Source organism: Myotis brandtii, unplaced genomic scaffold (assembly GCF_000412655.1).
Source record: "Myotis brandtii unplaced genomic scaffold, ASM41265v1 scaffold1067, whole genome shotgun sequence".
Lineage (NCBI taxonomy): Eukaryota > Metazoa > Chordata > Mammalia > Chiroptera > Vespertilionidae > Myotis > Myotis brandtii.
The window spans coordinates 1,050,006-1,072,009 of NW_005353618.1; the positions used below are offsets into that span (position 1 = coordinate 1,050,006).

Sequence of the window (22,004 nt, forward strand, 5' to 3'; positions counted from 1 at the left end):
AGGCAGGCAGGCGAGCAGTTAGGAGCTAGCAGTCCCAGATTGCGAGAGGGATGTCCGACTGCCAGTTTAGGCCCAATCTTGCAGGAATTTTGTGCACTGGGCCTCTAGTAATTTCATAAAATCAGATAGTATTATTGATCACAAAATTCTGTTAAAACTACATTTTCCGGGTGGGGGGGGTGGGGGGGGCGGGGAGTCTACAATAAAAGTCATGACGGAGAATCAACATTTCTAGAAATCTATCAAAAACGTACATGGCAATACCTGAAACCAGTCAATGGTACAGCAGTTAACAAGAGCCGGGAACTTTCTCAGACGAATCCGAAAGGCATCCCCAATGGGGCTCATGGCCAGGACGACGTGCAGCTGGTTGCGGCAGCGATCGATGAACATGTTGAACAGAGCGATGGGGCTTCCATCGGTCTGTTTGGTTTTATCCCGTTGGCGGTCGAGCTGGCGCATCTTTTCGCATATCTCTTGCTTCTCGTCTAATGGAAAGAGATTCGGCACTTCCCCCGCATTGAGCAGGTTGTTGACATCTTCTAGAAACGACTCCTTTTTAATCTGAGTGTCTGTAAACAGGAAGACCCCCTGCATCTCGCCCTCAGCGCATTTCCTCAAGATCACTTTTAGATCCTCGTGCCACTCGGTGTTACCGTAGCCCTTCGTGATTTCGACCTGGAAGATGGAATAATCAGCCATGTGGGTAGCTAACCTGGTGACAGACTGCCTCCCGCTGCCTCCCACGCCAACCAGAAGAGCATGGCTCCGAGGCTGCTTCAGGATCCTGGAGATGCGGCTGATGTGCTCGATGGCAAATCGGAACAAGACAAGGCTCATGGTCTTCTTGCTCATGTTGTTATATTCCTCAAGGTGGGTTTCCACGATCATCCGGAGGTTGTCCACATTTTCAACCTCTCTGTAGTTGGTGTCCTCCTTCTTGGGATCATGGAAATCACAAAACATTAAGCTGCGTAAGTCATCTTCTTCCACTATTCCATCACCATTGAAATCCAGATGTTGAAAAAGCTCATGAAAATTTTCATACATATGACTTGTCAAAATTTCTTGAATGTACTCGATAAGCCAATGTCGGTCTGCATTATCCAGGAGGCGATCATAATACACCCTAAGGACCTGGATAATCATTAAAAACCAGCTTTAGGAACGGACTCTTCTATTGTTTTATTATTATTATTATTTCTGTGCTAATCTCAAGTAATATAAAAAGTACTCTCAGGAAATTTGAATGGGATTTATTAAAGCATATCTAAACAATTAGACTAACTCATGATCATGTTTATTTTAAATATTCGTTTTGATCATACATATATGAGATACTACACAGTTGCATGCAGTTTTCAATAAGTAAAGGTAATTGGGGGGGACTGAAGCAGATGGTAGAGAGGCTGTGAAGACTAGGGAAAGAGTGTGAAGGACTAGAGAGGAAAAACTACTAGAAGCGACTGCCTCTGCTGGCACTCAGATGAGATAGAGCTGGACACTGGCATCGAGGCTTTTCCAACTTCTGTACCATGGCCTTCCATTCTCCAAGCTAGATAGCAGTTTGAAAATTATTGGAGAATCAATAGATATTATTTTTTAAAAAGCACATATTCTAGAAAAAGAGAAAATGTCTTCTGTGGAAAGCAAGCTTATTTGGGACATTTTAAAACTATTTTTGTTGTAAGTCATTGCAGAAAGCAATCTACTAAAATAAGTTCTGGCTATAGGCACATGCTATGCGGCTGTAAGAAATAGTGAACCAGACTTGCTATGTGAAATAACTTTCTTCAAAGTGGTGTGCGTGTCCTTTGGCCACAGTCTGTTTTGGACTGATCTGTGTCCCCCACCCCAAATTCATATGTTGAAGCTCTACCCCAACGTGACTGTATTTGGAGAGGAGTCCTTTACGGTGGTAATTAAGGTTAAGTGAGGTCATGGGGTGGGGCCTTCATCCAATAGGACTGGTGTCCCTCTAAGAAGGGGAAGAGACAGCAGGACTCTCTCTCTCCGCAGGCACACAGAGAAAGGTTCTGTGAGGACCCAGTGAGAAGGCAGCTATCTGCAAGTCAAAAGGAAACCCTTCACCAGAACCTTGATCTTGGACTTCTGGCCTCCAGAGCTATGAGAAAATCAACTTGTTGTTTAAGACACTCAGTCGGTGTATTTTGTTATAGCAGCACTAGCAGACAAATACATAGACGATATAAGCAATGCAGATTCTTGTCAGCAAAATGCCTGACATCTGGGGGAAATCACTGCGGCCTGTCTACACCAGCTTCTTCATCTCTACAATGGAAGTAGTAATACCTGCCTTGTAAGTCTCACAGATGCAAAAACAAAATGACAACAGGTGTAAAAACCATAAACTTGAGAATTAAAACTACTACAGACTGCCCTGCAGTCAACCTAATGGTGTTCAAGAATAATGAGTTCAGCCTTTTCACTATTGACAAGTGGATGACATAATAGTGCAAATGATATGATTGCAGCCTCCCCGTACTCCAAGTTCAACAGCTACTTTTCTGTGAAACAACATAAGTTTCCCAATACATGCCAACAGTCACTCCTTGGATGGAGGTACCGGAGACCTCGTACAATAGCCCCAGGGGAAGAGGAAGCTGAGTTAAACCCACCTCACTCATCAGACGCCAGTGTCTGAGCATGACTCAAGCATGTCATTATCTAGATGGAACTTAGTAAGAACCTAATGCAGTGTTTCCCAAAGGTTGTCAAACACCCGCAGGCACTGGGGAAAGCAGTGAATAAATAAAGCTGCTGCTCTCAGAAAACTCTACTCCAGCAGAGACCATCAGTAAGCAAACATAGAGATGGTATCAGGTGACATTCAGGTATGAAGAACAAAGCAAGATGATAAGGAGTTATAGAGGGGGGGGAGGGATGGTCCAAGGCGAGCCTCCCCGGTCAGTGGATATCTGAGGAGGTCAGTGGGGAAGCCTTGTGGAGAATGGGGCTCCGAATGTTCTAGGAAGAAGGACTATCAAGAGCCGAGTGCCTCAGGGGGAGAGTGCTAGATGCTTCCCAGAGTACCATGTGGCCGTGACCAAGTGCTGCCACAGGCCATGCACTCCTTCAGGGAGGTCAACGACATCCGCCTCTCATCTCGCTCCCTGCCCACCTTGCAGCATTATTTATGTTACCCAGGTGACCTCCCAGACTTGCAGCCTGTGTCCCCGCCCCAGAGCGTGGCCCCCACTCAGGTACTAAGTGATCTGCAGTGGAGCGAAGCCAGAATCTGCCGGTCACACGTTCCCCAAGAGTCACCTACAGGGACCTTGCTGTGGCCGGAACTTCCGAGCGGAATGGACCTTCACTCGGGCAAAAAGTTGAAGGTGTGAGGATTTAGGAATTCAACCTGTAGACTAGAAAGCCCACAGAAACAGAATTTTAAAAGCCCCTCTGAAATCTATGTCTCTGTAGCACATCGTTTTAACATAGCAGTGCATCCCAGTTTTCCGGATTTTTTAACGACATCATTAAAATTAAAGGAACCCTATTATTTACATATTAAAATGGAAAAGCACTCTTCCCCCCAAATTCTCATAGCCTTTGCCTATTTTAAAAATATCGCACTATGGTTTTTGGTGCGTTGTTTTTTGTATTCTCTCTCTCTTTCACTGTGTCTTCTTCCCTCCCTGCACAAACGTGTACAAGAAAATGTTCACCCACATTCCTCTCCCCAAAGAGAAGGTAAGTATTAGTGTATATGGATTCCATGCTCTTCAAACTGGTTTGCTTTCCAGTTCTTTCGGCAGCTAGTCAAACCATGAGTAAATAATGTAAGTAAATACATTCTCTTCTTATATAAAAAAAAAAAAGGCCAAAAAGTGTTCCTCCTCAAAATTATTTGAAGTCAAACTAACAAAGATTAAGTCACTTAGGTCAACAGGAATGCCTAACAAGGAGAGACAACCCCTTTTAAATAGCATAAAATATATTAGTGTGAAACATTTTAAAAATCATCTTGATAATTGACCTTCGTCATGACAGACAGCGCATTGCATTTCAGCAGCATCAACTGCGGAGCATTTCTTCTTGCTCAGAGGTTGGCACGAGGAAGGTCTTTGTTTTCTGCACGATCAGATTTCAGTAACATGGACACTCACCTCGTGAACCCAAAGACGCTTAATGGCCTCTTTGGTTGCCGTGGTTTCCGGTCTGGACAAACAAATGCCCTGAATGACACGGGAGAAGTCCCGCAGGTTGAACAGGTAGTGCGACTTGGCCGGGGTAGGCAAGAGGTTCTTCATTGCCTCTTTGTACAGAATCATCGTACCGTTGACAATCTGGGCGGTCAAAGTTAGAAAATCCTCTGGAAATTTATAACTTAAAAAGGATTAAGTGAAAAGGGGAAAAGTCAGCAAATAGAGAACTCTGACACATAAACATTTTGCATGCCTAACAAAATTTTTATTCTGACTAAAGCAACTGGCTTAGCTTATAGAATTACCATTTCTTATCATAATGATGGAATTTTTACTTCTTTCAAAGTTACTTTCCATTCATTACTGTATTTGTATGTTCAATGGAACTCCACGAGCAGCAGAACCAATTTAACAGACTTTAAATCACTTAAGTAAGGGGACATAATAGCCAACCACCGAGCCCAGGTTATGTAGCTCAAGTCCAGGATCCTCTGAGCAGATAAGTTCTGCCCTTTTCACTCCCTGGCATTCTCAACTGCTTACAGATAGAATCCACAAAAAACACAGGTGAAACAGTATTCTCAAAGAGAGGAAAGGAAGAAAAAGTATATAAAGAAAAAAAAAAGATTTAAAAAGAAAGTTAAATGGAGAGTTAAATAGGATAAAAAAGGGGAGGCAAAGGGCATGATTGGGGTGGAAAGAACATGGGGGAGAATATTCATTTGGAAAAACTGTCTGTATTTAACCTCTGCCTTGACAAGGGCCCAGCTGCCGTCCTCCATCCTCCTGGCGGGGGCAGGGAATGGCACTTCCAGAGACTGGACCCCAGGGACCCCAGACGTGCGCTGCTCAGGGGGCGGGCGTGGCTCTGCGCAGCTGCGAGGAGCACCTTTCCAGGGCGCAGGCCGCACGCTGCACGCCCCCTGGGACAGGGACACCCTGGGGAACACACCGGTTCTAGAGCATCCCGGTCACAGGGAGACCCGACATGCCTTCCCCTCGCTAATAGCACTAGTGGTGGAAATTCAGAATATTCCCACATGAACATATTAAACCGCAGAATGCAAAATTTGTACGGATTTTAATCTTTATTTATTTATTATTATTTTTATATATTTTAATTGATTTCAGAGAGGAAGGGAGAGGGAGAGAGAGAGAGAAACATGCATGATGAGAGAGAATCATGGATCGGCTACCTCCTGCACGCTCCCTACTGGGGATCGAGCCAGAAACCTGGGCATGTGCCCTGACTGGGAATCGAACTGTGACCTCCTGGTTCATTGGCTGACACTCAATGACTGACCCATGCCGGCCGGGCTGTATGGATTTTTAGGCTAAAATCCAAAGCTTCACACACACACACACACACACAAAAGTAAAAAGAAAGCTACTCTGGCTCCTTTGGGGGATGTTCCCATAACCTGGAGATGGGCACAGTGGGGAGGAGGGGGATGGGAGCAATGGTACCCATTATCTTTTCCTCCTCTAGGATGCTTTTGTGGAAAAGTTTAAGGAGCACCTCTTATATTGGTATATTTTCAAAATGTTTTATGCCGCCTTAATGAAAAAGAACAAACACACTGTAAATTACTCACCAGGTTTTTAAATGCCAGTTTAAGATTCTAGAGAAGATTGTATACATGGATTTGTCACTAAACTCATTGATTGTTATAACATTGAAATGCCGCATGAATCGAGGAGTCACCGGATTTCGACCACCACCTAGATATAGAAAAGGTAACGCTTAACAAAGTTGCTAATAGAAACCAGCGTATTTTTCTCTAATATCTTAGAGCATCAAATAACTCAAAAGATGGACAAATGTATGGCATTCTGAGAAATTAAGAATAATCAGTTGTTTGGATAACTTCGACCTCAAAAAAGTATCCCCCTCAAACACAAGATTTTGTTTTCTAGTTGAATTATCTGAATGAGTTCAATTACTTACACAAAATCTGGGGTCAGATCTATGTTACCAACAGAGCCACTGGCCACCTTCTCCAGGTCTTAGAGCCCAAGCAGTAAACGGTGAACATCCTCATGACAATAAGATATTCAGAGGTGATGTTATGCAATGTTAATATACAGAAACCCTGAATGGCTGAGCCTTAGGTGTTGGGGGCCAGATGTAAGCTGGCAAGGTCCTTGCACCTGAAGGGGCTAGCAAGGCTGGGACCCTTACCCACACAGTTTGCCCGGACTTGTTTGGATGGCGATTATCAGTAGAATGAGAACAGCCTTTCATGGCTTACCAAGAAGTCTGTAACTATTTACTGAGATATGCTGTACTGAGAACTTGTCCTTCTGCTGTGTCCCTCCCTTAGAGATTAAGAGGAACAAAGAATACATTCCTCTTGACAGACCTCCTATTCAGTGTGTTGTGTATAAATAAGATCGTGTGGCTAATAAACTTCACTTCAGTTCAGTTCCTCGAGAGCTGGAGTCCTCCCGACCCCGCTTTCCTGTCTTTCTTTTCTCAATTCCCACCTCCCTGCCTCAGCCCGGCTCAACCTGTCAGGCTGGCCCTGACACTTAGGGTCCTTCCCGCCTGCCTGAGATTCAGCACAGCCTCGGCAGGCAGCCTGACTCTCTTCCCGAATCTTCAGTGAATCTCCCTACGGTTCCTGTATGTGGCTACTTCCCTGGCTGCTCCCATTTTTTTTTTAAATTTGGGGATTGTCTCACTTTCATGAAATAATGATGACATTTTCAAGTATGAGGCTGCAATCACGGACTTAGAGTGTAACACATCATTTTACAAAATGGATATCATCATTTTTAAATACATGACACATTGCAATTGTGTTTTGAAGGGATTCGGTCATGAAATCTTGGTTTAAAAAAAGTGATTTTTAAAGTGTATAATATCTCTAATATATATTTTGCATAAAAATAACTCGGTTCATGTTTTATGTTTGTTTAGAATGGTAAATCTAGGTTTTATTTTTATCACTGAATTGTACACACAGCGCTGCCTCTGAAAATGTGAAGAATAGGTGTCAGGTGTTAGTCGATAGACCAACGCGGTTGTGCATGTCCAGGGATTAAGCGGCTCCTAAGGAACCGATTTCCCTGGCAGGTTTAGGAAGATGATGACAGGGTTCCAGAAGGAACGGCGAGAGGTCCGTCCCCCGCTCCGCCTCCCACCCTTCCTCCCGGAGAACATGCAGGAATGGGGGTAGTGTTAGAACATGGGCTCCCAGAGGAGAAGCTGCCTCGGACCCAGCCTGGTTTCCTGTCCAGTCCCTGCAGCGGCCGGAAAAGTGGGCATGTGGCACAAGGGGCCGGCTCGAAGGGGTGGCGGGGAGGCCAAGCAGAACGAAGCCTGAGACCCAGGAGCAATGGTTTTATTTCAGAGAGGTTGGGGGGCGGGGGCGGAGAAGAGAGTGCTGAGAGCAATTACTGACTCAGCAAACTGTCCACACTACAGGTCAGATGAAGGTCAGAGGGTTCAGGGGCAAAACCAGAGAGATGGACAGAAGAAGCGGTACACTGAGAAAGGGAATTTTAAAAACACGATACCAGAGCTCAGGAGAAGAACAGTGAAAGCTGTCCGGGTAGGTGAGCCGAGCCTTGCGGATATGCCAGCATATGACATTCCCCCGCATGGAGATTCCCATGGAGCTATCCATTTCTCTCGGAAAATTCAAGGGTCTCTAGGAATTAACTCTTTGGCCACTTCCCACTTAAATCCCTTTCCACTGCCTGTCTAATCCAGGGCCTCACGGGCATGGGGCAAGGTTGGGGAGAGGGAAGTGGCCTCTGAAGCAAGGATGTTTCATATGAAACTGTACAGTTGAAACTTTAGTGAACGAAACAGACACGAGCTGCGTGGAGGCAAGGACAAGAAATGGGGGCCAAGTCTCATACGATGGGAGGAAAGGGCTTGGGAAGAGTTGGTGGGAGAATGGCCCCAACCAGGGCAGCCCACTCTGCAGCGCTGACCATTGGGGAACACTCCCTCCGGTCACAGCATGTACACACAGGAAGTATAGACACGGAGCACTGCACCTCAGATCGTCCCATTGGGTGTCTCTTTCTCCAGCTCTCTCTTTAGATACGGCCAGAGTGACGTTCAATCTTAATAAGCACCAACTTAGAACGTGTACCTGGAGGTCCCATCGCACACATGATCTGAATGTCCACTAGTTTAATCATCGAGCAGTCTTTTAGGTCGTACCAATTCCAGTGATCCAACCACTGTCTCAGCAGCTCGATGGGCGGCTGAGCCCCGTACACCTCCCGCGCAGGCATGTTGACGTCATCTACAAAGACAACCTGAGGGTGACAAGGGGAGAGGGATTAGGAAAGATTCACATCTCATTAGAGTGTCCTGCTGTGTTAATAATGTTGAGGCAAAGAATCGGATCGTCACTTTGTAGAGCACGGGTATGGAAGTGATGGCTTCTTTTCCAATCAAATATCATACCCCTTGGCATCCATGCTCCCAAGGAACAGAGGGACAGTTTTCTCACTAACCTTGCAGGTTAAGAGTTTAGGCCTTACTAATCCTCTCATCCAATTTGTTTCTCAATACGCCTTCTCCTTTTCCCTGGTACAACTTCAATGCATTACCATGAACAAGAAAGGTGTGCTTGTAAAATGAGAATAACCTGGGGTGGGGGGAGTGCAGTTGGGACGGGTGTTCTTGGTAAGGGAACACAGGTAGGTCAATTGATAACTGGGATGTCTATGGGTCTAGAAAAGCAAGCAGCAAAGACTCTGCGAAGTAAAAATGTTAATGAGAGAATTGGGAAGGTAGATAATTTCCCAGATGAATAGTCTACTTTTAATTTAAAGGGCAGCTGCTTGCTTTCAATGTCACGCTGTCTCACCCACAATGCACATATAAACATGAACACACTTTTAAGGAAATTTCTTAAACAAAATTTGTGAGAAAAAAAGAACACAAAAACTGTAGCCCAGCCAGCGTGGCTCAGTGGTTGAGCATCAACCTATGAAACAGGAGGTCATGGTTCGATTCCCAGTCAGGGCATATGCCCTGGGTTGTGGGCTCGATCCCCAAGGTGGGGCATGCAGGAGGCAGTCGGTCAATGATTCTCTCTCATCATTGATGTTTCTATCTCTCTTCCCTCTCCCTTCCTCTCTGAAATCAATAAAAATGTCTATATTGTAAAAACTGTACAAAAAGGTGCCATGCCCCAGCACACGTGGTTTCGTGTTCTGAGTGGAACAGCATGCATGACTAGGACCCGTGTCGGGTCGTGTGTACAGAAACGGAGCGATTACCATTTTCTTGCCCAGAGGAGGACCAAACACTCCCTTTCTTCTTTTGTCCAACTTTGACATGATGATGTTCTGAGTTTGAGCTGCTGTAGTTTGTGCTGAGAAGTTAATTAGCAGAGGCTTGTAGATTTCTTTATTGATTTGAGTTAAAAGGAAGTTCTATATAATAGAAAATAATAAAATGAACCATAGTTGGAATTGCGTTTTGGCATTTTAAAATAAACGAAATATATATCATGCAACAAGAGAGGATCTTAGCCATGCACAAGGACAGGAAATCAACAGAAAGAACAGTTGCCATGTCGATGTGCGTCTCTGTTTGTCCAGGCCCCATCCATTCGGCTTCTCTGATTTCCAGAACCACCATGTAGATTACACATCCTATCTCAATGTGGAGCCACAGGAACTGAGAGGTTAAGAAACTTCTAAGGTCTCAGGGATGGGGCAAGACCTTAGACTGCCATTTGTAGCTCTCTGGATCAATGTTCCTTGTAACATAGCTTATTATCTTTCCACTTAAATACCAAGTTATCTGATTGTAAGTGAGGAAGCGTAAATAAGACAATTGTATTTTTGAAATGGAATTCACTGGAAAGTGGGTGCAATTACCATGATTGCTAATCAAGATGTTGTGTTCTACAGATCATCTTGTAGAAGAATAATAAAGTAGGGAAATATTTATAATACATTAGGTAGAAAAAAGCAGATTATGAAATAAAATGCAAAGTATGTTTTCAATTTTGTGAAAAGCAATGTTGTTTTTGCTGGGACTGAATTCGATGGGGGTACAAATGACAAAGGGCTTTGTTTTTTTCCATTCACCACGTCAAGTCTCCGTTCCCTGACTCTTGATGATATCTTAGGTAAATAACTGATATCTCAGTCATTTCTTTTAAGTGCAGGCCAAACCAACATCATGATATAAAATCTCAGCCTAAACTTCTCCCCTCTCTGCTTTTGGATATTCCCTCGTATAGACAGCATTTAGATTGTAATACAGGTGCCATTTCAATCTGTTGGGAAAGACATTATTAATAAACTAGAGGCCCGGTGCATGGAATACGTGCACGGGTAGGTTCCCTAGGCCTGGCCAGTGATCCGGGCCTATCGGGCCTTCTGGCTGCCAGCCGGGGCCTCCCTTCCCTGGCTGCCAGCTGCCAGCTGGGGCCTTCCTTCATTCTGCGCCGCCCCCTGGTGGTCAGCACATATCATAGCAAGCAATCAAACTCCCAGTCTCCCAATTGAACTCCTGAGGGGACAACTTGCATATTAGGCTTTTATAGATATAGATGATACCAGGACAATTACTTAACTATAGATCCCAATGTATTCCAAAAGGATTAAATGATGAAATTAAAATAAAGGAGGAAAAACAGGTACTGTCATCATTTGGGGGAGTGTGAATTGACAGGGAACCTGCAGTGGGAGCGACTGCTGATATTTGAACTCCTGAGGAGACAACTTGCATATTAGGCTTTTATAGATATAGATGATACCAGGACAATTACTTAACTATAGATCCCAATGTATTCCAAAAGGATTAAATGATGAAATTAAAATAAAGGAGGAAAAACAGGTACTGTCATCATTTGGGGGAGTGTGAATTGACAGGGAACCTGCAGTGGGAGCGACTGCTGATGGCTCCTTGCTCCCCTCCACCTGCTGCCCGGTTTCCTTCCTCTCCCACAGCTGGGCTTTGGGAAGCAGCAGAACAGAGGCGGAGGGCCAAAGTCCTACTTCGCTGGCTCTCAGCTGATGCGTTCTTGCCTGCTACCATGCAGGCTTCCATGGTAGCTTCCCTCTGAGAGGAGCAGACGGGCAGGTCCTTCAGATACTCCAAAGGGACACCTGCCCGGCACAGGTCTCTGACACAGGGGACAAATGGCCCCTGCTGCTGAGGCAGTCACCTAGAATGCAGTCATCTAGAATGGAGCCATCTGGAATGGAGCCATCTAGAATGGAATCATCTAGAATGGAGCCATCTGGAATGGAATAATCTAGAATGCAGTCATCTAGAATGGAGCCATCTAGAATGGAATCATCTAGAATGGAGCCATCTAAAATGCAGTCATCTAGAATGGAATCATCTAGAATGCAGTCATCTAGAATGGAGGTCCAGAAGACTTAGGCCCTCTTATCTCCCACATTGCCCAGCTGCCCCTGGGAAACTTGGACTTGCCTTGCAAAATGCTGGGGGCTATTGACTAATTCCAGCCTTTTGTCTTCAGAAACCTGAAACTAGAGACAAGAACTGGTCTTTGATCGATATGACCTCCTAACCTCAAGAAACCCCCTAAACAGGATGCATAAAGCAACTGAGATTTGGGGCTGCATCTGTCACAGCAGCTAGCATTTCTTAACTGACACACAGTGGGTATGATTCCAGAAATCATTAAGAAAAATTACTACATTACTAAATTACTAAAAATCACTAAAACTTTTTAGTAAAATTACTCCATTACTTATTACTACACAGTAACCATTCAGATACTAACTGATAAAATTAAATATCAAGTATAATTAACTAAAACACCTTTTCAAGGGATATAAAATTCTTCATCCTGGACAAGCTATTTTTATTAAAATACCTAAAAAGGACAGTAATATAGTGATATAAAATGGCATCATATATTTTTCTAAAATAAATCAATTTTCTAAAATAAATAGGCAATTACACAAAAATTATTTGTGGCTCCAACATTAAAATATTTGAGTATTTAAAAATATTAACTCTACTATTTCATGTGGCTTTAAAAAATTCTTAGGAATACCATGCACATTTCAATATTAAAATTTCTACAATACTTACAATAATGTAAGAACTCTTCCCAGTTCCTGTGGGTCCTACAAATATTGTTGGCTTTTGATGGGTGGTTAACAATTCCATTAACGCCGAGTAGCGAATCGTGTCCAGAGTTGGTACAATGATTTCATTAAACATCATATCTTTAGAAATTGGAGGGGCGTCTGCCAATTTCTTTACCCATGGTTCCCATCTTCCTATTCCCTGTTTATAATAAACAGCCAAACAGGGAATCTTATGTTATAAATACTTTCTAAAAATATATTGTTATTGATTTCAGAGAGGAAGGGAGAGGGAGAGAGAGATAGAAACATCAATAATGAGAGAGAATCATTGATTGGCTGCCTCATGCACACCCTCTACTGGGGATCAAGCCCGCAACCTGGCCATGTGTCCTGACCGGGAATAGAACCATGACCTCCTGGTTCATAGGTTGATGCTCAACCACTGAGCTATTGCGGCCCGGCTGTTCTCATTTTTAAAGGAAAAAGAAGGATATAAAATTATCCATTGGGGATACAGTGTGGGCCCAATTCCACTTGGATCTGTATATATTTCAATAGCATGTATTCCTAAACTTTGTCCTCAAGACAGTACTTATGGGAGCTGTTACACAAAAACAAAAAAGTACACAAACACCAGCCAGGTGAGACTGCACAATCTGTGTGGAAATGCTGAGTGAGCACTCCTAACCCAGCTGCGCTCACTCCTGCAGGACCTCTGAGCTCCTGGGAAATGCCAACTGCAGCAGGAACCTCCACCAAGTGTCCTTGACCGGGAAGCCCCTGGTGCTGGAGCCCATGTCATGATATGCTATTTCACCTAGTGAGTACGATCTGCCCATCGGGTATTATTTATTCCATTTTATTAATGAGAAAAACAAGGTTCAAGGAGATTGGATAGCTAGTCCAAGGCCATCCAGAAAGATTATTAGGACTCAAACCCGGAGTGTCTGACCTTCACAGGTCAGGGCACCTTCTTCACTCCACGCTGTCTCTTACGGTAAACAGGGGTGACAGAGTGGTCACAAGCCATTACGTGCCGTGTGTCTCGGAGGGGACTCTGCCAGGTGGTACTTGCACATCCGGCTTCAGAACTCTTACCTCAGTGACAAACTGATAATCATAAATGGTTTTTTTTTCAGGAAATGGGACGGTGAGTGCTTTTGAAGACGTTTGTTCAACGCTGCTCAGTATTTTAAACCTATTGCGAGTTACGTCTGAAAGTGGACCCTCCATTAGTTCTCGAAGAATCTTATTAAATTTCAACCGATCATCATCTGTACAAGAAGCACCGACGGACCATATCAACGAAAAGAGAAAAATGCCCTGCGTTGGAGAGATGAAAAGACAGAGTGTATTAAAGAATGACTTCAATCTACCCTTGAAGCTTGAATCAGATGAGCTGATTAAGATCTGTGGAAGGAAATTAATAAACTGATAAACAAGAGTAGGTTATCTCAAGATTTATTAAACCTGTAATAATTAGTTTTTTTTAAATGAAACTGCATGTTTTATAAAAATCTTACTATCAGAGGAGATAATACAATGCAAAGTGTAATTTCTAGCCAGAGGGAAAACTTAGAATGACTACTCCGGAAAATCACATGCTATTTTAAGTATAGAGCAGGACCTTGATATGAAAAAGAATATTGAGATAACTTTTATAAATGTAAGAGTATTTCAATAAGGAATAATCAGCCCATAATATACATAGTTTTTAAATTTAAATACAGTGTTATTTTTTAAAGTAGAATGAATTCATGTTCTTTTGCTTGTCTGTTGTAATAATTATCGGAGCACTGGTTGCCTAACTAGAACTGCCATCTGGCAAGCTTTCTTCTCACCGGACTCAGGCAGACAGAACACGGTCGATGGCAAGGCCAACCGCGAAATAAGAAAACCCGTTTGCTTGTTTCTAAATCAAATCCCCTTTTTACTGCCAATGCGAACACAGTCTTGCCTCTGCTTAGAAAAGCTACGGACTCGTCACTTTTGACACTGTTCACCTGTTACTAGATTACTCACCGACGGTTTCTCTCTGGAAACTAGCTGAAACCAAATTAACAATTTATTTCACAAAATATAAGCAATAAGAGTAACATATTGACCACATGACAAGTGTTACTATCAGCAATATAGAATTTTGATCAGAGAAGATTCAAGGTCTGTTGATAACTTTATTTCTATTTTACATATGTGCTTACAGATGATATATTGTCTTGTTTTTCTCACTCCAAATATATATGTATACACACATATGCACACATACATATTTTAAACATTTATATCTCACAAAAAAGAAGAAAATTGAGGAGGGGGAAAACAATGAACTGTTATGATCTGGCAGTTGAAAGAGAGGCGACTCTCATGGCCAAATGGTGCCTGGCATTTTGGAGAATGGTAACCTCTGAGGCTGACCAAGTGGGCCAAGATTTCAGTAACGGATCTAAGAAGATCGCTGGGCTCCACCCAAACCTCATGCTGCACCAGAACTGCCAGGCCAGGCCTTTCCCTACCAGCACCTGCTGTTGGGGCCTGACTTCTTCCTCACTGTTCAGCGACCGCCCATTGTCCAGCCCCAATCCCAGGGGAAGTTGAGTTTCATGAGTTCGGAAGCACCGGGGAAAGCATTCGATGGCTGTCCATCACGTGACCACGGGCAAGGGGCCTTACCTCGAGTAAGGAGTAAGCCTCGCGATCATTTCTCTCTCTCACTTTCACTTCATCGGCAAATTCATCCATAAAACAGTCTATTAGATTCATTAAGGATCGGACTAAGTTTGTATCTGAAGTAGGAGATAATTCCTAAAAAATCAGCAAAAAAAGTCTATAAAGCAAATTGATTGAAACTAGGCACTACTTAAGATAGCACCAGCTAATGTTTATTGGATTCATTTAGTTCTAACGGCTATAGTACTTACGAAAAGGTCCTATCATGATAATTCTAGTTTTATAGGCAGGGAAACTGAGGCACACATTGATTCCCTAGTCTAGAGTGGCAGCTGTGGGTACCACATCGGGGTAGTGTTTGTTCTTTAACCCCTGAATCCCAAGTTTAAAAATGCACTGTCTCCTGCTTAGTTAACTTAATCAAAGACATAGATTCCAATTTTATACCCAAAACATTAAAAATTCTTTCAGAGAAGGCAATTAATTTGCTAAAAAGCTTAGTAGAAAAAAAACATTTTAAGACTACTTAAAATATAATAGTCCTTTAGAAACTAGACAACATTTTAGAGCATTTTCACCCAGATGTGGTTAGGTACGCCTGTGAGATTCTTTTTAAGAGAGAAAAGACTAGCACCTATACATTTTCTCAAACCCTGAGATGCTTCACTCAAACTATTTTTGATCGAATAAGTATAAGAATAAATTTTTTTTTTACTTGAATGAGCAAAAAGGCTTTAGTCAAAGCCGTGAATAAATTACTTTAATATCTAGTAGTTGACCATACAAGCAGACATTCAAGTGGGCAATTTGGATTTTCTACTTATTTTTTAAGTCTTGAGATCCCCACCCCTCTTACCTTCGTGTGCTTTCTGATAAACTCGACAGAAACAGGGATCATTCTGTCAAATAAGGTCACTAGGAATTCCTTCTGCGTGGCATTGAGCGTCGCAGGCAGGAGGTTCACCCAGGACATCATCAGGGGCCTCCAGCCTAACATGTGAGGCTCCATGTAGATCATCCCACACCTGGAAACCTGCAAGAGCAACCACCGCTTAGCATCCAGGCAACGCCTACAAAAGAAACAGGGCTCGGTCCATCTGTTCCTCACAAACTCTGGGGGGCGGGGAAGCTGAACTTTATTCACTTTCATGATCTAAATTTTTGTCTGACTTGACCAAATGGTCAAAGAAAAAAAGGAAAAAAAAAAACCTCCCAGACTCGAATTTGTCAAGGTACGTCAACAGGTCTGTCTGCTCTGGAGAATCACAGATTCTTTCAAAATGAAGTTGACGAGTATTTTTCATTCAAAGCCAAAGTGATTCAGCAATGGAAGCACCTAGAGCAGTGATGGCGAACCTTTTGAGCTCGGCGTGTTAGCATTTTGAAAAACCCTAACTTAACTCTGGTGCCGTGTCACATATAGACATTTTTTGATATTTGCAACCATAGTAAACAAAGACTTATATTTTTAATATTTATTTTATATAGTTAAATACCATTTAACAAAGAAAAATCAACCAAAAAAATGAGTTCACGTGTCACCTCTGACGTGCGTGTCATAGGTTCGCCATCACTGGCCTTGAGCATAGAAGCAACAGACAGCATTCCAGACACACAAGCAGATGTCCAGGCTGAGCACTTACGGTGGCAGGAGAAGCAACTTCCAAATCCATCGGCTCAAAAATAAGGTTCATTTGCGGTGACATCTGAATAATCTCCCCGCTCATCAGGCACAGCTTCTTGTTGTCATCCAGCACAGTGTTCATGTTCTCGATCCACACGGCATCCACCGGGCCGTCGAAGACCAGCCACTTCCTGTCTGGTGTCTGGGTTATGCACATGGCGGATGCGGGGCAAAAATGTGATGATGATGATGATAATGTGAGGAGACGGTTCAACAATATTTCAAAATAAAATGTAGCTCTCTTAAGATTAATTTCACCATGAAAATGTAAAGGCACCTTTTGAATAAAGTACATATTGAATAAAGTATATATAATAAAGAACATGTAGGAGAAAGAGAGAGAGAGAGAGAAACTGAAGAGGCCTATACAGAGTGGGGCAAAAATAGGTTTACAGTTGTTTGTATGAAAAATAATACAATAATTAATTAATAATAATAAACCTGTGTTTTGTGTGTTCACAACTGTAAACTTAGTTTTGCCTCACACTGCATATGTCATGGGCAAGACACAATATAGCATCTTTTCTTAAGATTCCATCTTTTTCAATGTTTCTGAATTCATATATAACATGTTTCAGAGAGTATTATACGCTAACAACATAACTGCGGGGGAAAACTGCATTTCCATTTGGAGTGTCTGACTCCGTGTAGTGCTGTGTTCATGCGGGTTACTTCCCCTGTGTGCTAAGTCCAATTCTGTGTTCCCTCCACACACATACAGCACACACCCTCGTGGGCTGAACTACCTCGTGGTGGTACAGGACATTAATATCAACATCACATGCGCGGTCCCACAAGGAAACATCAAAATATCCGCACATTGTCTGGATGTAGAACATGCTCAGTCAGCATTGCCAGGTATTCGCTGGCAAGTGCAGAAACAGGCTCTTTGTTCGGGTCAGCCTCTTCATGTACAGAGGCAGAGCCTTGGTTCCACGTTAGCAAACATGAACTTGAGTTGAAGTGCTGAGCACTTTGAGTCCATCTCAGCGCATCCTCAGTCCCTATGGCGACTGCATGAATCTAAGAGACAGGGGCCCATACCTCGGAGATGAACCTTCCCTTTTGCTGTTGGCTTCCCACGCCTGTCAATATTCACTTTGGAAAAATACTTGTAATGGCGATATGTTGGGCTTTGCAGTATGAAGGACCTCACTTTAATATATATATATGTTTTTATTGAGTTTTAGAAAGAGAGGAAGGGAGAGGGATAGAGATAGAAACATCGATGTTAGAGAAACACTACTGAACGGCTGCCTCTCGCACGCATGCCCTCTACTGGGGATCAAGCCTGCAACCCAGGCATGTGCCCTGACGAGGAATCGAACCCGTGACCTCTTGGTTCCTGGGCTGAAGCTTAACCCCTGAGCCACACTAGCTGGGCGTAAAGGACCTCATTTTTAATTGGGCTTCACTACTCATCAGCCGTGGGCCTTTGGGTCAGCTTCTTGGCCTCCCTGAAACTCTGCAGTTATGAGACATAGCTTCCTGGAAAATGTAATGTAAGCTACTCTGTAGCTGAGTATAAGATGGGAGCAATCTCAGGATTATTTCTGTATAAATAATGGAACTGCCTACATGACTCAGAGAACTCCTATGTTAGCCTGGGCCTGAGGGCATCCACTGTGGCGAGAGGACCTAAGAAGTCGTATTCGTGGTCCCAGACCTCAGTCTGCCTACCTGGGCCTCAGGTTGGCATTTACCCTTGACATGATTGGTGGCACCTGACCCTGGTAAGGACCCTGCCCCATGAGAGTCTCTCCTTATGCTACTCATCGCCCCAGGCCCTTCAGGCAACAAGAGCAGCGCTGAGATTCGTGTTGCTCTGTTACAACACTGACTCATGAGTCAGGATCGGCTGGGTCTCCCGGTGGACAAAGAGCCCCCATTTAGTGTGCATGTCATCAGAAGACAGGAAGCACTCAGTGGATTGATTGTTGAAATAAAGGCCTCTAGCCCGGGCCCTTCTCCTTCACGACCAGCCTTGGCCAGCTGTCTCCCACGTGATCACCCTCCATGAAAACCTGGTGGCATATGGCAGCCACGCAACCGTTGATTTGTCTGTGAGCTCTCTGTGACAGCGGGCACCAGCCACTCAGCAGAATGGGCAGAATGAGGCAGGGGCAGGTAGTGCCCGCCCCCAGGCACAGCAGCCGCAGCTGGCACATCCCTGGTGTCTCCTGCCTTCCCACGGTCTTCGTCACAGGCTGTAGGGACAGTGTTGGAACTCTGCAACATCAGCGGCCTGCACTTTCTCCTCTAAGCACTGACGTGCATCTCACAGCCAGTGGGCGTGCCAGTGCGGCCGCCCTGCGGCGGGCCCGGGAGGAGCATCCCGAGGGAGCAGCAGGGTCCTGTGATCCGGGGCTCTCTGTCCTGGACCATCTAGCCCAACAAAGGAAAACCGGAGGTACCCCTCCCCGTCCTTTCTCCTCCTGGCCGCTCTGCGCACACCGGGGCAGAGGCGCTGGCCAGCAAGGTCCCCGGCCCGGCCGGGGTGCAGAGGAGGTTCTTGACAGAAACGCCGCAGGCTCTGTGCTAAATGAATGTCTTGGGCTCTAAGTGTGTGTGTCTGAGACCTCTGAGAGGGTCAGAAATCGGTGAGAAGGAAACAGCACGGATTCCTACCCGTGCAAAAGTGCGAGCACTTACCATCGAAGAGGCGAAGGCCCTGAAACTGACAGCAAGGACCCCGTCGGACCACTCGTGGGACACCTGGTCGAACTGCCCGTACAGCTGGCCCATGGTGACAGACTTGGGGTTCAGGACAGTGATTTGAACCTTGTTTTCTTCCATTAAGCCCTTGGGGGGGGACAATCAACCAATGTATTTATTTACGTTTTGCAGAGTAGTGCCTTTATAGAAAACATAACTGAGTATAGCAAGGGAAACAGATGACAGAAATAACTAGCATCTCAGTTTCTGTAATAAATAGAAATGAACTTAAATCCCCCCGTGAAAAGATAAAGAGCATCAACCTGGGGAAAATAAAAATCAAACTATCTACTCTCCATAAAAAGTAACTCACAGTGACACCCAGTGACAGTGAAAGACAAGGGCAAGCACATATGCGAGGAGGAAATGTGGGTGGCAGGGTTGCCCTTAGATAGGGGGATGCAAGGCAAGTAACAGACAAGGCATCACTTTATGTTGGTTTAAGGGGAGAGTGAGCAGATAATGATAACAAATCCCACACAGGCCATGAACACTGGAATATTTGAAGCAAAAACTATTCAAAACACAGTAGCCAGAAATGCAATATTAGTTGGAGAGTTTAAAACAGCCTCATTCCTCTAATATATCAAAGTGGACCCAACTGCAAGGTGTAGGACAGAAAGTTTGAATAATATACTCATTATCATATATTAGAGGCCCAGTGTACAAAATTTGTGCATTGGGGGGGGGTGTCCCTCAGCCCGACCTGCACCCTCTCGCAATCTGGGACCCCTCTGGGGATGTCCAACTGCTGGTTTAGGCCTGATGCGGGATCGGGCCTAAACCGGCAGTCGGACATCCCTCTCACAATCTGGGACCGCTGGCTCTTAACCACTCGCCTGATTGCCTGCCTGATCGCCTGCCTGATCACCCCTCACCCTTCTGCATGCCTGCCTGATCACCCTAACAGCTCTGCCTGCCTGCCTGAGCACCCCTAACCGCCTCTGCCTCGGCCCCTGCCACTAAGCTTCGTCCAGAAGGACATCTGGAATGATGTCCGGAAGGTCGTTCAGCTGTCTGGTCTAATTAGCAATTATGCTTTTATTATTATAGATATACATGCACATATATCATATAATACACTCAAGAAACCATACACATTTCAAATTCAACACCACAATCAGCCAGTATTAGAAGTTTGCATTTCAATTATAACCACCCAGAAAATAAAAAATACTCTCCTAAAAGCATGAAAACAAAACCATCAGATTTTTCATGTTTCCAGACTTTTTATTACAATGGCCTCGTGCTACCTTTATAATTAAACATTTTAAAAACAGAAGTAAAAGGTTGAGAGGAAAGTAGGTGGCATCGCCTTTATACGCTCAGCTTCCCGTTTGCTTCCTGTAACTTCTCCACTCCTGTTTTCTCTCTGACTCATTTTTCTCAGGATTTCAAGTTGCTACCTTGGAGTGTCTTTTAAAATGACCTGAGAGATTCTATCTCAATTATAATAAAATAATGCACTTATCACACACTGACCTTTTCACATATATCACTTAGGGCTCCAGCTAAGACGCGATAGGCACTGGTCTTCCCTCCAAATGGCTCCCCGACAATCATGAAGCCGTGGCGCACAATCATCATTTCATATATCTGGAGGATCTTCTCAGAAAAGAAACCGGTCATTTGCAAGTTCATGGCCTCGCAGTTGTCTTTGATGGCCATCAGCAAGTCATTGTAATCTGGCTTTGGCAACTTCACCCCAGGAAACAAATCCGAAGTGATGCCCTGATGATAGATGATTTGGGGATTCATATTACATATTCATACATTCGCTATCTATCTATACATATATATACACATATATGTATATGCATACACATATACACACACATACTTTCACACAAATATATCCACACATAAACAGGATACAACTTCTCTCATCCTCACATTTAATATTGATGGAAATAAAGTCATTAAATAATAGTTCAACAGTATTTTAACAGTTTTCTAGAGATATGGTCGACACACAATAAGTTGTATACGTTTTAAGTGTACAATTTGATAAGTGGAACAATAAAGTCCATCCAGATAACCACACATCTGTCACTCCCAAAGTTGCCTGTCACCTTTTGTAATCCCCCTTCCCTTCTCTCCTTACTGCCTCCTACCTCCATCCCCGGGTGACCACTGATTTGTCTTCTGTAGCTATTTGTATTTGCATTGTTTAGATTTAATATAGATAAATTACATATTAGGTGCTAGACTTTATTGTCTGGTTTCCTTCACCTGGCATGAAGGCTGGGGAATTCACAGGTCTCAGCACGTGTCAAGAGTCCGTGTACTGAAGTAGTCCCCTGCATTGAAGTGACTCAGTTTTTAAATCCGTTCCCCTATTGATTGACATTTTCACTGTTTCCAGTTTGGAGTTATTACAAATAAAGCTGCTATGAACATTGGGGTAGAAGTCTTTTTATGAACAAATGCTTTCATTTCTCTTGGGTGAATACTGAGAAGTGGAATACCTGGATAGTACAGGGCGTGTGTGTTTAACATGTTAAGAAATGGCCTGCTTTCCAAAGTAGTTATATTATTTTATATTCCCTTGGAGTGTACAGGGGTTCCAGTATATGGTATGAGCAGTCCTTTTAAACTGAGACATAGAAATAGGTGTGTGACGGTATCTTGTTTGGCTTCAATTTGTATTTCCCAATGATTGACATTCTTGCATGTGCTTATTTGCTGTAGGTATATTTTCTTCAGTAAAGTGC

General features: G+C 43.7%; 1 protein-coding gene across 1 annotated transcript in view; it reads right to left on the reverse strand.

The window, feature by feature from the left end:
* The window catches only part of DNAH7 (dynein, axonemal, heavy chain 7), a 151,931-nt gene that overhangs the window by 68,387 nt on the left and 61,540 nt on the right, over positions 1 to 22,004 (reverse strand). Inside the window, exons 29-40 of the mRNA XM_014541221.1 lie at positions 20,773 to 21,021; positions 19,228 to 19,377; positions 16,535 to 16,717; positions 15,748 to 15,924; positions 14,895 to 15,026; positions 13,323 to 13,547; positions 12,226 to 12,423; positions 9,420 to 9,575; positions 8,279 to 8,447; positions 5,765 to 5,891; positions 4,131 to 4,350; positions 265 to 1,137 (exon numbers count right to left, since the gene is read on the reverse strand). Coding sequence (XP_014396707.1) covers positions 265 to 1,137; positions 4,131 to 4,350; positions 5,765 to 5,891; positions 8,279 to 8,447; positions 9,420 to 9,575; positions 12,226 to 12,423; positions 13,323 to 13,547; positions 14,895 to 15,026; positions 15,748 to 15,924; positions 16,535 to 16,717; positions 19,228 to 19,377; positions 20,773 to 21,021 — 2,859 coding nt within the window. The remainder of the gene's footprint in view (positions 1 to 264; positions 1,138 to 4,130; positions 4,351 to 5,764; positions 5,892 to 8,278; positions 8,448 to 9,419; positions 9,576 to 12,225; positions 12,424 to 13,322; positions 13,548 to 14,894; positions 15,027 to 15,747; positions 15,925 to 16,534; positions 16,718 to 19,227; positions 19,378 to 20,772; positions 21,022 to 22,004) is intronic.